This window comes from Lutra lutra, chromosome 17, assembly GCF_902655055.1.
Source record: "Lutra lutra chromosome 17, mLutLut1.2, whole genome shotgun sequence".
NCBI lineage: Eukaryota > Metazoa > Chordata > Mammalia > Carnivora > Mustelidae > Lutra > Lutra lutra.
In genome coordinates this window covers 18131233-18144367 of record NC_062294.1, presented here as the reverse complement: position 1 = coordinate 18144367, position 13135 = coordinate 18131233, and the positions used below count along the sequence as shown (strand labels likewise).

General features: G+C 44.5%; 1 protein-coding gene across 3 annotated transcripts in view; it reads left to right on the top strand.

Annotated features, from left to right (window-relative positions):
* The window catches only part of CTCF (CCCTC-binding factor), a 53190-nt gene that overhangs the window by 37566 nt on the left and 2489 nt on the right, over positions 1-13135 (top strand). For all 3 annotated transcript variants that reach the window (XM_047710418.1, XM_047710417.1, XM_047710419.1), the window contains 6 exons: positions 28-148; positions 1288-1437; positions 6602-6762; positions 7289-7471; positions 8096-8231; positions 12795-12956. In XM_047710418.1, the coding sequence (XP_047566374.1) occupies positions 28-148; positions 1288-1437; positions 6602-6762; positions 7289-7471; positions 8096-8231; positions 12795-12956 (913 nt within the window). The remainder of the gene's footprint in view (positions 1-27; positions 149-1287; positions 1438-6601; positions 6763-7288; positions 7472-8095; positions 8232-12794; positions 12957-13135) is intronic.

Below are 13135 nucleotides of genomic sequence, written 5' to 3'. Positions count from 1 at the left end.
TACAGTCGATGTGCTTTCGCGTTTCAGGTCAGCAAATTGAAACGTCACATTCGCTCTCATACTGGGGAGCGTCCGTTCCAGTGCAGCTTGTGCAGTTACGCCAGCAGGGACACATACAAGCTGAAAAGGCACATGAGAACTCATTCAGGTAGGACATCTTCTCTCCTTGTATTAATGAGCTGCTTTTCATTGGGTCCCATGGGACCCTGTAAACCACCTAACACCCCTATTGCTCATCAGAATGGGAGCTGGCATAAAAATAATGGAATTGACAAATGCTTCTCTGGCATATCTTCTGAATTCATTGTTCTGAATATACACTGGAGAATGGGAAGTTTCACTCTTATAAGAAGTCTGGGTCGAGGGCACCTGGGTGGCTCAGTTGGTTGAGCGGCTGCCTTCGGCTCAGGTCATGATCCTGGGGTCCTGGGATCGAGTCCTGCATCCGGCTCCTTGCTCGGCAGGGAGCCTGCTTCTCCCTCTGCCTCTGCCTGCCTCTCTGTCTGCCTGTGCTCACTCTCTCTCACAAATAAATAAATAAAATCTTTTAAGAAAAAAAAAAAAAAGAGGAAGTCTGGGTCAATTACCTAACCCAGCTCATTCAGCTTTCCCCATACTGTCTTTTCCAAAAAAAGAAAAATTTGTAGGGGTGCCTGGCTGGCTCAGTTGGTTGAGTGTGCGCCTCTTGATCTCAGGGCCATGAATCCAAGCCCCATGTGGGATGTAAAGATAAGTGAAAAGAAAAACTTGCAGGTCCTCCTGTTGTACCATCTCCTGTCCCCCAAAGACAGGAGTTTCTCTCTCTCTCTCTCTCTCTCTCTCATGTGAGTGACTTTGGTGGAGCTGGTGGAGCAGAGCTAGCAGGAGCAATTTAGGACTTGATTGTCATCTCTTAAGAACTGCCAGGAGCCATGCACCCGGCCTGAGGCTTGAGCTAGTTGGGTAACACCTGAGGATTCTCTCTAGCTTAGCTTTTCTCCCACCTGATTGCAGCTGAATTACCACCTGAATTACCCTCCAATTAAATGATGGTGCTCTGGGCGCCTGGGTGGCTCAGTGGGTTAAAGCCTCTGCCTTCCCGCTCCGCTCGGTCATGATTCCAGGGTCCTGGGATTGAGCCCTGCATTGGGCTCTCTGCTCAGCAGGGAGCCTGCTTCCCTTCCTCTCTCTCTGCCTGCCTCCCTGCCTACTTGTGATCTCTGTCTGTCAAATGAATAAATAAAATCTTAAAAAAAAAATGATGGTGCTCATTTCATCTAATTTATTCATTCTGTATTTCCTTTTAAGGGGAAAAACCTTATGAATGTTATATTTGTCATGCTCGGTTTACCCAAAGTGGTACCATGAAGATGCACATTTTACAGAAGCACACAGAAAATGTGGCCAAATTTCACTGTCCCCACTGTGACACCGTCATAGCCCGAAAAAGTGATTTGGGTAAGTAAATTAGCTGGTGGCAAATGAAAAAGTAATTTTGACTATTTGTGAAAATAGGAAGATCATAAATAACTTCCTTTTCTAAATTATTTAAGTTTTGTATAGGTGCATGGCCTGCCACTTACTAATAGCCATTGCTTACTATCTGTTTTTATCTTCCTTCTCTCACTGCAGTCAGCCGACAAGATTCTTTCCTGAATATAGCTCATTTATAAATTAAAAGGAGCTGTAATGAGAGGAAACAGTAAACCTTTAATTAGTATCCCTCAGTGGTAATGTTCAGATCTCCAGTAGGGAAGTGACATAGTATGATTCAAACTAAGGTCTGTCCATTTCGTTTTTCTCAGAACATAAGTATTTTCCTAAGTAATTAGACTTTTTTATTGGTTGGATGATAACTGTATTTCTGTGCATAATTAAACTACAGCTTATACAGAGACAGAATTTATCAGTGGAAATTGTAGTTGGACCCATAAAGGTATGGTTTCCTGGATGTCTCCCTTTGTTTTTCCTATTTAAGAGATAAAAATATTTCCCCAGTCTGTTCTCTATCCAAAATGTATTGCTCCATGAATATTATTCTTTTCCTCTTGAATATTCTTACAAACATTTTTAGGGGCACCTGGGTGGCTCAGTTGGTTGGGCATCTGCGTTCAGCTCAGGTCATGATGCCAGGGGTTCTGGGATTGAGCTCCATGTTGGGTTCCCCCCTCGGCAGGGAGCCTTCTTCTCCTTCTGCCCCTGCCTGTGCTCTCTCTCTCTCTGTCAAATAAATAAATAAAATTTTAAAAAAGAAATTTATATTTAGGTAAATTGTTGTACTTTACCAAACATCTTTTATTACTTTGTTTTACTTTTTTAACCCATTTGATGTTCACAGCAACCATATGAATTGACCAAACCATATGTATTTTAGCTGAGTAAAGCTATGCAGTTTAGCTGGTGTCTTAAAACATTGTTATATTAATGTGACCATACTGAGCAAAATGCAGCTAGCATACACTTTTTTTTTTTTTTTTTAAGATTTTATTTATTTGACAGACAGAGATCACAAGCAGGCAGAGAGGCAGGCAGAGAGAGAGGAGGAAGCAGGCTCCCTGCTGAGCAGCGAGCCCGATGCGGGGCTCGATCCCAGGACCCTGAGATCATGACCTGAGCCGAAGGCAGCGGCTTAACCCACTGAGCCACCCAGGCGCCCTAGCATACACTTTTTTAATGTGTAATTTTATTTATTTATTTTAACATTTGATACACATTTTTAAGATGAAACCATGAGTTTGAAGCAGAGGACTTTAGGCTCCATGTGAGACCTGTAGGTCACTTGTTCATCCTACCCTGCTATTAAGAGGACTTTGTTAGAAAGATTTAAGAGGCACTGTCCTCTGATAAATGAATTTTACTGTTCTTATGGTACAGAAACCTAAAATCTAAATTAATAATATCGCATGGCAGTGTTTCTGAGCTATTAGGCCACTGTTTGGATTATTTAAATTTTTAAAATTATTCACTTATATGATGCAAATATATATCTTGGACATTCTGTACCTTTATGATGCCCTTTAGGCCCTACATAATGAGGAACTTAATTGCTTAGGAGCTGTCAGATAATAGTTATCTCCCAAAGCCAATCCCAAAGAAGTTTGTGTTTCTCTTTAAAGCAAGTCTGATTTCACACTAATACGCTGTAATTAAAATCTATCACTTTGTGACACAGGAAAGCATGGGCTTTGGAGACTGACCTACTAGAGTCAAGATTCACCCCCAAATACTGCTCTAAGTCTCTTTTTTTTTTATTCAACTGTTTTTTTAGGAAAAGTAACTACCTTACATGGTTGCTACAATTATTTAGTAAGAGCACATGGAAGAAAGTCTTTCACTGTTAGGTCTTAATCATAGGACCAGAAGGGGAAGTTGAAGCTTTTTAAAAGTTACTTGAGGGGCACCTGGGTGGCCCAGTTGGTTAAGCGACTGCCTTCGGCTCAGGTCGTGATTCTGGGGTCCTGGGATTGAGCCCCACATTGGGCTCCCTGCTTAGCAGAGAACCTGCTTCTCTCTCTCCTTCTTCCTGCTGCTCTGCTTACTTGTGCTCTCTATCTCTCTGTTAAATGAATAAATAAAATTTTTAAAAAGTTACTTGAAATAATACATGCATGTATAAAAGGCTTTCATATAATGCATGTGTGTAGAGAGTAAAAAAGAAAAGTCTTCCCTCATTTCCGTTTCCCAGAATTGGCCCCCTTTAAGTCTGATGTGATTCGACTTTGAGTGAAGCAGATTGGTAGCAGCATAAATCCGTGATCCCAAATGCAGCTGAGCTGTCATTGTTTCTGGGCAGTCCAGCTGTTTGTCGTTGTCAGGTGTGCTCCCATTTTCTTTAGTGAGTTCATTCATTCCTTCATTCCACAGATATATAGGTCCCTGCTATGTGGGAGACACCGTGAAACGGTTCGGAGTTGGGTGAATCATTTGTACTTTCTTGAAACCTCTGATCTTTCCTCCCCTTTTTCCTCCGCCTCCTTGGTCTCAGTAAGTGGCCTGTTTCTTACTTCATAAGGAAAGTTAAGGCAACAGACTGAAACTCCCAAATTTTGGTTATCGAACTTACAAACCTATCTGCATTCATCCTTTCTTTGCCCATTTGCAACAAGACACTTGACCTCACTCTTCTTATTTGTGGCTGTTACCTGCCTTTGCCTTGATCCTACTCTCTGGTCTTCTTTCCAGCTTTCATACGTCATGGACTGTCTCTTTACCTTGATGTTCACACTTCGTTTTCTAGATCTTTCCCCTCAACTCTAAACATGTTTACATTTCTCTATTTTAAAGAAAGTCTTCCTTGTCTAGGTTTGATTTTTTTTTAAGTCTTTAATTTTTCCTGTTAAAACATAATTTGGAAAGTTGGAAATTTTTTTACATGGAAACTTCGATTCCTAGTTTTTCATTTATTTTTTTGTGTTAAGAACACTTAAGGGACGCCTGGGTGGCTCAGTGGGTTAAGCCTCTGCCTTCAGCCCAGATCGTGATCTCAGGGTACTGGGATCGAGCCCCGCACTGGGCTCTCTGCGGGCAGCTTCCTTCCCTCTCTCTCTGTCTGCCTCTCTGCCTACTTGTGATCTCTCTCTCTCTGTCAAGTAAATACATAAAATCTTTTTTTTTTTTTTTTTTTTTAAGATTTTATTTATTTGACAGAGAGAGAGAGATCACAAGTAGGCAGAGAGGCAGGCAGAGAGAGAGGGGAGGAAGCAGGCTCCCTGCGGAGCAGAGAGCCCGATGCGGGGCTCGATCCCAGGACCCTGAGATCATGACCTGAGCCGAAGGCAGAGGCTTTAACCCACTGAGCCACCCAGGCGCCCCTAAATACATAAAATCTTTAAAAAAAATTTTTTTAAATGAGATCTAACTTTTGGGGTGCCTGAGTGGCTCAGTGGGTTAAGCCTCTGCCTTCAGCTCAGGTCGTGTTCCTAGGGTCCTGGGATCAAGCCCCAAATCGGGCTCTCTGCTCAGCAGGGAGCCTGCTTCCCCCCCTCTCTTTCTGCCTGCCTCTCTGCCTGCTTGTGATCTCTGTCTGTCAAATAAATAAATAAAATATTTAAAAATAAAATAAGATCTAACTTCTCAGCAAGTTTTTAATATGTAACACAGTATTATAAAATATGGGAGTTAGGGGCACCTGACTGGCTCAGTCTATAGAGCATACAATGCTTGATCTCAGGGTTGTGAGTTCGAACCCCACGTTGGCAGTAGAGATTACTTAGAAATAAAATTTTAAAAAATAAACTGGGGCTCCTGGGTGGCTCAGTGGGTTAAAGCCTCTGCCTTCGGCTCAGGTCATGGTCCCGGGGTCGAGCCCCGAATCGGGCTCTCTCCTCTGCAGGGAGCCTGCTTCCCCCACCCCTCTCTGCCAGCCTCTCTGCCTACTTATGATCTCTCTCTCTCTGTCAAATAAATAAAATCTTTAAAAAATAAATGAACTATGGGAATTATGCTGTACAGTAGATCTCTAGGACTTACTCATCTTTGGCTCATTTATTTTTTATTTACTTATTTTTATGTTACTTGGGTGTTTACATTTGACTCTTATCTCCTTCCCTGCCAATCCTCACAGAGTTCTGTCCCTCACTGTCTGCCTTCCTCAGTTTCTGATTGCCCTCCCATCTTAGCGTATACCCCATTCTGTAAAGTGACTCTTCCTAAGATCACTAACCACCACACTGCTTAATGTGGGGAACATTCCACTTAGCACTCTCCTTGCTCTCTTAAGAGTGTTCTTCATAGTGGACTGTGCCATCCTCCTTAAAACACATTCTTCCAGGGCGCCTGAGTGGCTCAGTGGGTTGAAGCCTCTGCCTTCAGCTCAGGTCATGATCTCAGGGTCCTGGGATCGAGCCCCGCATCGGGCTCTCTGCTCAGTGGGGAGCCTGCTTCTCTCTCTGCCTGCCTCTCTGCCTACTTGTGATCTCTGTCTGTCAAAGAAATAAATAAAAAATCTTAAAACACATTCTTCCCTTGGTTTCCGTGGCACTATAGCCTGTTGGCTTTTTTCTCTGACTGTTCTTTCCTAGCTGTCTCTTGTTTTAACCGTTTTTCCTTCCACTGGCCTTACCTGTTAGCTTTCTTAAAGTGTGACCTGCACTCTTCTTTCTCTTTTTGCCGTAGTGATTTCGTGAGCTCCTTTGGTCTAATTCAAATCCCAACAGCTCCAGTTGCTACTCTAAATCTCTCATTTGAGCTGGGCTTATCTAGCCATTGCCATCCCTAGTTGCTCTTGTTGGTATTTCAGATTTAACATGTTCAAAACCGAAGGTCTAAACCCCCCCGGGCCCCAGCTGCCTGCTCAGTTTTCAAAGCCAGAAACCTGGAGGTCATCTCTGGCAGCCGCCTTCTTTCTTGTTCTGTAGTCAGTGAATAAATCCTGGTGATGCTGCTTTTTGGGTCTCTCATCAGTTCGCCCTGCTCCTTCCAAGCCACCACCTTCTCTCACCTGTCCTGTTTCCGTATCTTAACCAGTCTTTCCGCCTCTCTTGTCTTTTTGCCTTTTAATTCACTTTTAGGACAGCAGCCAGAGTAATGATTTTAAGAAGCAGAGAAGGACGTATTATTAATTTATTGAAGTGCTTGTTTGTTGTTTTCACAAGTTAGACTGGGCTTTGTGTTTTGCTTTCAGGTGTCCACTTGCGAAAGCAGCATTCCTACATTGAGCAAGGCAAGAAATGTCGATACTGCGATGCTGTGTTTCATGAGCGCTATGCCCTCATCCAGCATCAGAAGTCACACAAGAACGAGAAGCGCTTTAAGTGTGACCAGTGTGATTACGCTTGCAGACAGGTAGAGACCTTCATAGTTAGAAAGCAGTCGATTCCTTATTGGTGTCAGGTTTTATCAGAGGGTTTTAGGTTCCTTATATGGTAACTGTTTTTAAGGATGGTAGTTTTCAAACTGATTTGTGAGGAATATCACCAAAGGTCTCACTCCTCGATTCTATCACCTCGGTCTCCAGCTGATGTTTTATTCAGTCACAGCTCACCTCGCCCTCATGCAGACTACTGGCTGCTTTCTCAAAACTGGAGGAAATAAGTCCAGGACCTGAGAGAAGGGAAGAATATGGTCCTGGGGCTTAGGGGTGAGCTCTAGACGAGCAGCCCAGCAGGAGGGAGCCTGTCTGTACACTGGGATTTAAGGAAGCAGTGCTACACCCCAGTAAAGATAACTTTGTCCTCTGGACAAGCACTTTTGAGCCCAGACCTTCAGACACAGAGGCCTGTCTACCGTGTGCGTGCAGATGGCGGCTGGGGTGGCAGCCCCGTGATGGGCTCCGAGGCCTCCCCCCGCACGCGCACCTGCTGTCTTTCAGGAGAGGCACATGATCATGCACAAGCGCACGCACACCGGGGAGAAGCCTTACGCCTGCAGCCACTGCGACAAGACCTTCCGCCAGAAACAGCTCCTCGACATGCACTTCAAACGCTATCATGACCCCAACTTTGTCCCTGCGGCCTTTGTCTGTTCGAAGTGTGGGAAGACCTTTACACGCCGGGTGAGAGTTAGAACTTCACGTCCCTTATCAGGGTTCTTACTGTCATGTTCTCAATCTTCCACTGCAAAGCAGGGCAGTTTTTTCCACTGAGGTTATAAGCACAGAGAGGCCTTACCATTTGGAAAGGGCCACTCATCCCTACCTCAGGGTTTTCTATACATGTGTGAACCCTCTGCTGAAGCGGGGGGTGGGGGAGGACTCATTATCTGGGTAGGTCGTCTTGGGTCTTCCCTTGGGGCCATGTTAGTCAAGTCTGCACAGGACAGGGAGCTGACCCATCCTCCTGTGCTCCTCTTGCCTGAAGGCTGCTGAGAGGACCCAGCCCCTCCTCTTCTGAAGGACTCTCTTTCCTCCCTCTCTCTTTGTCCTTCTCTCTCCCTCCTTTCTCTCTCCTTCTGTCTCCCTTCCTTCCTTCCTTCGTTCTCTCTCCCTCTTCCAGATGGAGACCATTTCCTTTGAATGAGGAGAGCATGTTCAGGATGTGCCTATTAGCACATACTAGAACATTCAGACTCATCACAAATACCCGATATTTTTATTTTATTAAAGTAAAGTAAGAGAACTTCTAATTTCTGATACCAGTTTTTTTAGTAACATGAACGAAGATTTTGTTTCTTCCGTTAGAATACCATGGCAAGACATGCTGACAATTGTGCTGGTCCAGATGGTGTAGAAGGGGAAAATGGAGGGGAAACAAAGAAGAGTAAACGTGGTAGAAAAAGAAAGATGCGTTCCAAAAAAGAAGACTCCTCTGACAGTGGTGAGTAACTTATTTCTTGATTTAGTCACATGTGGTAGATTTTGGTGCCCCGTTGCCAGTATGTTGATACATGGACGTGCTGGGATAGAGAGGCCAATCCCTCTTCCTTCCTTTATAACGTCTAGTCTCCCTAATGTGTGTTACATATTTACAGCAGCAGCTAGTTTGTTTCTAGGGCAAGTTTTGTGGGGGTTTTTTCCTCTTGATATTCCATTGCTTGATAATACCTTATATGTTACATGTTCAGTTAAAGCCAGAGCAAAATCAGTATCTCGACTCCCATTTCCTCAGATTAGTGATACTCTAAAGCCAGCAGAGTTCCTTTTCTATGTTGGTAACTTTTACATTTAGGAAGCTGGTCTAAATTTGAGCAGTGAATCTAATGGACATGAAGAAGGTTTCTTTTTTTTTTTTTTTTTAATTTATTTATTTGACAGAGAGAGATCACAAGTAGACAGAGAGGCAGGCAGAGAGAGAGAGAGAGGGAAGCAGGCTCCCTGCCGAGCAGAGAGCCCGATGCGGGACTCGATCCCAGGACCCTGAGATCATGACCTGAGCCGAAGGCAGCGGCTTAACCCACTGAGCCACCCAGGCGCCCATGAAGAAGGTTTCTTAAGCATCTTGACCAACTTCTGGTTTGACTGCCTGTGTCAGCCTAGCCTTGAGAGGTGTTGATCAAACCCCTGAAGGTCAGCCTTTCTCTTCCTACCTTAATCTCTCCATTAAATAATGTAACACCTTGCCTATTTTCCTACCATTGATGCTTTGGGGGGTGTTTTTGGCTTCTAGTCATGAAATCCAGGCAGAAGGCATGCTTTAGGCGCTGGACTCATGAAGAGGGAGGGAGAACAGGAGTGTCGATAGCAGAGAGCCACATTTGATTGTACGCGCTCATCTCGTGGTTTTAGGCTCTGTGAAGTAGATGCTTGGGCTACTGGCCAAGTAGTTGAGAAGGCACATCTGTGGCTAAAGATGTAAGCTTTTTATGGTAAAAGATGTATGTGGAGGGGTTTTGTTTTGGGGAATACACTTCCCCAGAAGCACCATCAAATGGGAGAAATTCAAGATGGTGTCCTATGTGTTTCCAGGGTCCTCATTTTGTCTTGTATTGCTTGTTAGTAATCATGGGGAGGAATTAAGATTTTTGGAGATTGAAAATGTTTGAAAACTTCATTCTGTCCATCGATTGTTATCTAAAACTTGCTCATGAAAGCACTAGGTTATATTTAGGTCTGTAACAAGGTCCCTTTTAGTTTTAGTTTTTTGTTTAATAAAACCTTTCTGTCCAGAACTTTTACTTTTTCTGGGAGAATATTCTATCAGTAAGTATGAGAGTAATTTATTTTTTGCTGCCTTTTCTAGAAAATCTAATTTAAGCGTTCTCTTCATCACTGGGTTTTCAGTAAACATGCCTCCTTTAAAGTGTTGGTTTATTTCACTTATTAAAAGCACACTGTTCTCTGCTGGGGCGCCTGGGTGGCTCAGTCGGTTAAGCGTCTGCCTTCGGCTCAGGTCATGATCTCAGGGTCCTGGGATCGAGCCCTGCCTCTCCCGCTCCTTCTGCCTCTCCTTCTTGCTCACGTACACACACACGTGTGCTCTGTCTCTCTCAAAAAAATAATCTTTAAAAACAAGAAAGTACACAAAGTATTCTCTACTGAGAATCTTTGTGGGATCCCTTTGGCTAAGAACTTATTGAGTGGGGACACGTGGGTGGCTCAGTCAGTTGAGCATCCAACTCTTGGGTTGTGATCTCAGTTGGGGTCATGAGATCAAGCCGCGCATCAAGCTCCATGCTCAGCAGGGCATCTGCTTGGGATTTTCTCCCTCTCCCTCTGTCCCTCACCTCACTTGTGTGCGCTCTCTCTTGCTCACTCACTCTTGCTCGAAAATAAATCTTTTTTTTTTTTTTTTAAACATTTTATTTATTTATTTGAGAGAGAGACAGTGAGAGAGAGCATGAGCGAGGAGAAGGTCAGAGGGAGAAGCAGACTCCCCATGGAGCTGGGAGCCCGATGCGGGACTCGATCCCAGGACTCCAGGATCATGACCTGAGCCGAAGGCAGTCGCTTAACCAACTGAGCCACCCAGGCACCCTCGAAAATAAATCTTAAAAAAAAAAAAAAAAAAAATCACAGGCCCCAAGTGCCACCAGAGATCCACAAGTAACCTTGAGCCGGAGGATTTCTGGGTGCTTCTAGTTGCAGAGCTTCCTGCTGCCACAGATGTTGGCTCTTCGCCTTCTGGCTTGTGGTACCACCTTGTTCACATCTGTGGTTCCTTTCCCAGTAAGATCAGCCTCACTCCCCAGTGATGCATCACCAGAGCATCTTCCAGCAGAAGACTTTACTGGTGGTTGCCGACAGATGCTGCAGCTCCTTTTGTCTTCCACGTTGCTGTGTGCAGGGCACGGTTTGGTTCTGCGCCTTGTACCTAGTGTCTTTTTATCCCCCCAGAAAGTCTGGGCTGTCCATCCCACTGCTGATTAAGGCCACACAGTCACATTTGTCCTCTCCCAGAAGTTGTGCCTATTGGCCATTTGCAGAGGTTGGCCAGCAGAATCTACTGCTATTTTCAAGGACTTTTGCCAACATCTCTCCAAGCCAATAAGCCTTTGACCCTATTAACCTTCTTTGTGTTTTTTTCTTTTTAGGCATTGGGCCAACTTAGGCAATAGGGGGCTTGAATAAGATCTACAGGGAAGCGTCTCATCTTGTTCTTGACACACTGCCACATGCCAGTGTGTTCCCCACGTTTTCACTTAGGATTTGACAAATAAGGCATTTTGTCCTGAAGATGAGGCATTTACTCCTAGCTGTCTAGATGTCAATGGTCTGGTCCTAGAGAAAGATGGCATAACCTGCACTTCTCAGAGGCTGGCGGGGAGGATAATTCGTGTGCAGAGCCAAGGGGCTGGGGTAGCAGAACAGCCCGAGGCAGGAGCTTGAGTTCTGCCTGCTGTAGTTTAGGTGCCTTCCAAATCACTTAGCTTCTCACTTTTTCTGTTAAAATGAGGGTAGCACCTCTTCTTATTAAAGGAAGTAATGAGGGGCACTTGGGTGGCTCAGTGGGTTAAAGCCTCTGCCTTAGGCTCAGGTCATGATACCAGGGTCCTGGGATCGAGCCCCACGGCAGGGTCTCTGCTCAGCGGGGAGCCTGCTTCAAATCTTTAAAAAAAAAAAAAAAAGTAAGTAACGAAGGCAAAATGGAATAATGGAGAATGTTAGAACTGTGGCACATAGTGCAAACAATTGTGTCTGTGTAGTGGAGTCTCCAGAGCATGAAGGACCTGCGCTACAGCTCAGTCCTTTTGCTCTTCAAATCACTCGTAAGCAGGTTGGGAGTGCTTTGGAGATTATGTAAGGAAACTGAGGTTCACTGTGGTCTTTGTCCCAGGTCACACCTAGTAAGGGATTCAGAGCTCCTTGTCAATGTTCTTTACACAGTAGTCCTCTCAGCTTTTATGTGATGGTGGCATCAGGGAGAAAATTAGGGAGTTAAGAATGACCCATTGAATCTGGCATAGCTGAGAATTAAGTTAAAGAACTTGGACTTAAAAAACCACGAAGGGGTGCCTGAGTGGCTCAGTTGAGTGTCCGACTCGATTTTAGCTCATGTCATGATCTCGGGTCATGGGATTGGGCCCATGTATGGCTCCATGCTCAGCACAGAGTCTGCTTAAGGATTCTGTCTCCCTCTCCCTCTGCTCGCCCCCCCACCACTGTCTGTCTGTCTGTCTCTCTCAAAATAAATCTTTTTTTTTTTAAATCAGTCATAGTCCTAGAAGAACTCTTGATACCCATCCTAGTAATAGGACTTCACAGTGCAGTAGGAATTTTATGTTGCGCGTGCATGCACGCGCACACACACACACAAACACACACATTTTCTGCCTACTCAGAGACCAGCAAGAGCTCATCTTCAAGGGTCCATCTGAGGCTTAGTACCCTGCTTTATTGTTGCATAATAGATTGAGGGAATAAATGTTTTCAACTTAAACACTGTGGTATTATTATATATCTGGCATGTGATGGAATTGCCTCTGAAGAATTTGAAACTGAGGGGCGCCTGGGTGGCTCAGTGAGTTAAAGCCTATGCCTTCGGCTCAGGTCATGATCCCAGCGTCCTGGGATGGAGCCCCACATCGGGCTCTCCACTCAGCAGGGAGCCTGCTTCCTCCTCTCTCTGCCTGCCTCTCTGTCTACTTGTGATCTCTGTCTGTCAAATAAATAAATAAAATCTTAAAAAAAAAAAAAAAGAATTTGAAACTGAATATTCTGATGTCTAAAGCTAAAAGAAAAAAGTAATATCCAGTCCACATAAAGAAGGAATAATAGTCTTCAAGTTGATTTGTGTATTAATTCTAGCGTAATACCAGTTTACTTTGTCAATGTTGATAGCAACAATTCTAGCAAAAGCATTTTTAAGTGGTCTTTTATTGATGAAAATAAATATGTGACTAGACTTAATAGAATGTGTGATTTTGTGTGTGTGTCATATTTTTCTTCCGCCATACTTCTCCCTGCCCCCCACCCCTACCTATTACTCCGATTTCATGAGAAGAAAATGCTGAGCCAGACCTGGATGACAATGAGGATGAGGAAGAACCTGCTGTGGAAATTGAACCCGAGCCAGAGCCTCAGCCTGTGACCCCAGCCCCACCACCTGCCAAAAAGCGGAGAGGACGCCCCCCTGGCAGAACCAACCAGCCCAAACAGACCCAGCGTAAGTTACTTGTCTCCACTTAGTAGGCTGGAGGCTGGCATCCGTTCCCAGCATGTGGAGGAGCCAGACGGGTCCTTGTTTTGGGGGATGATGGGAACTAAGCCATGAGAACAAGTTAAGGTCACACCAGGAACAAACTGTCAGGAAGCAATTATTTAGTTTTTACGGGAAACACATGA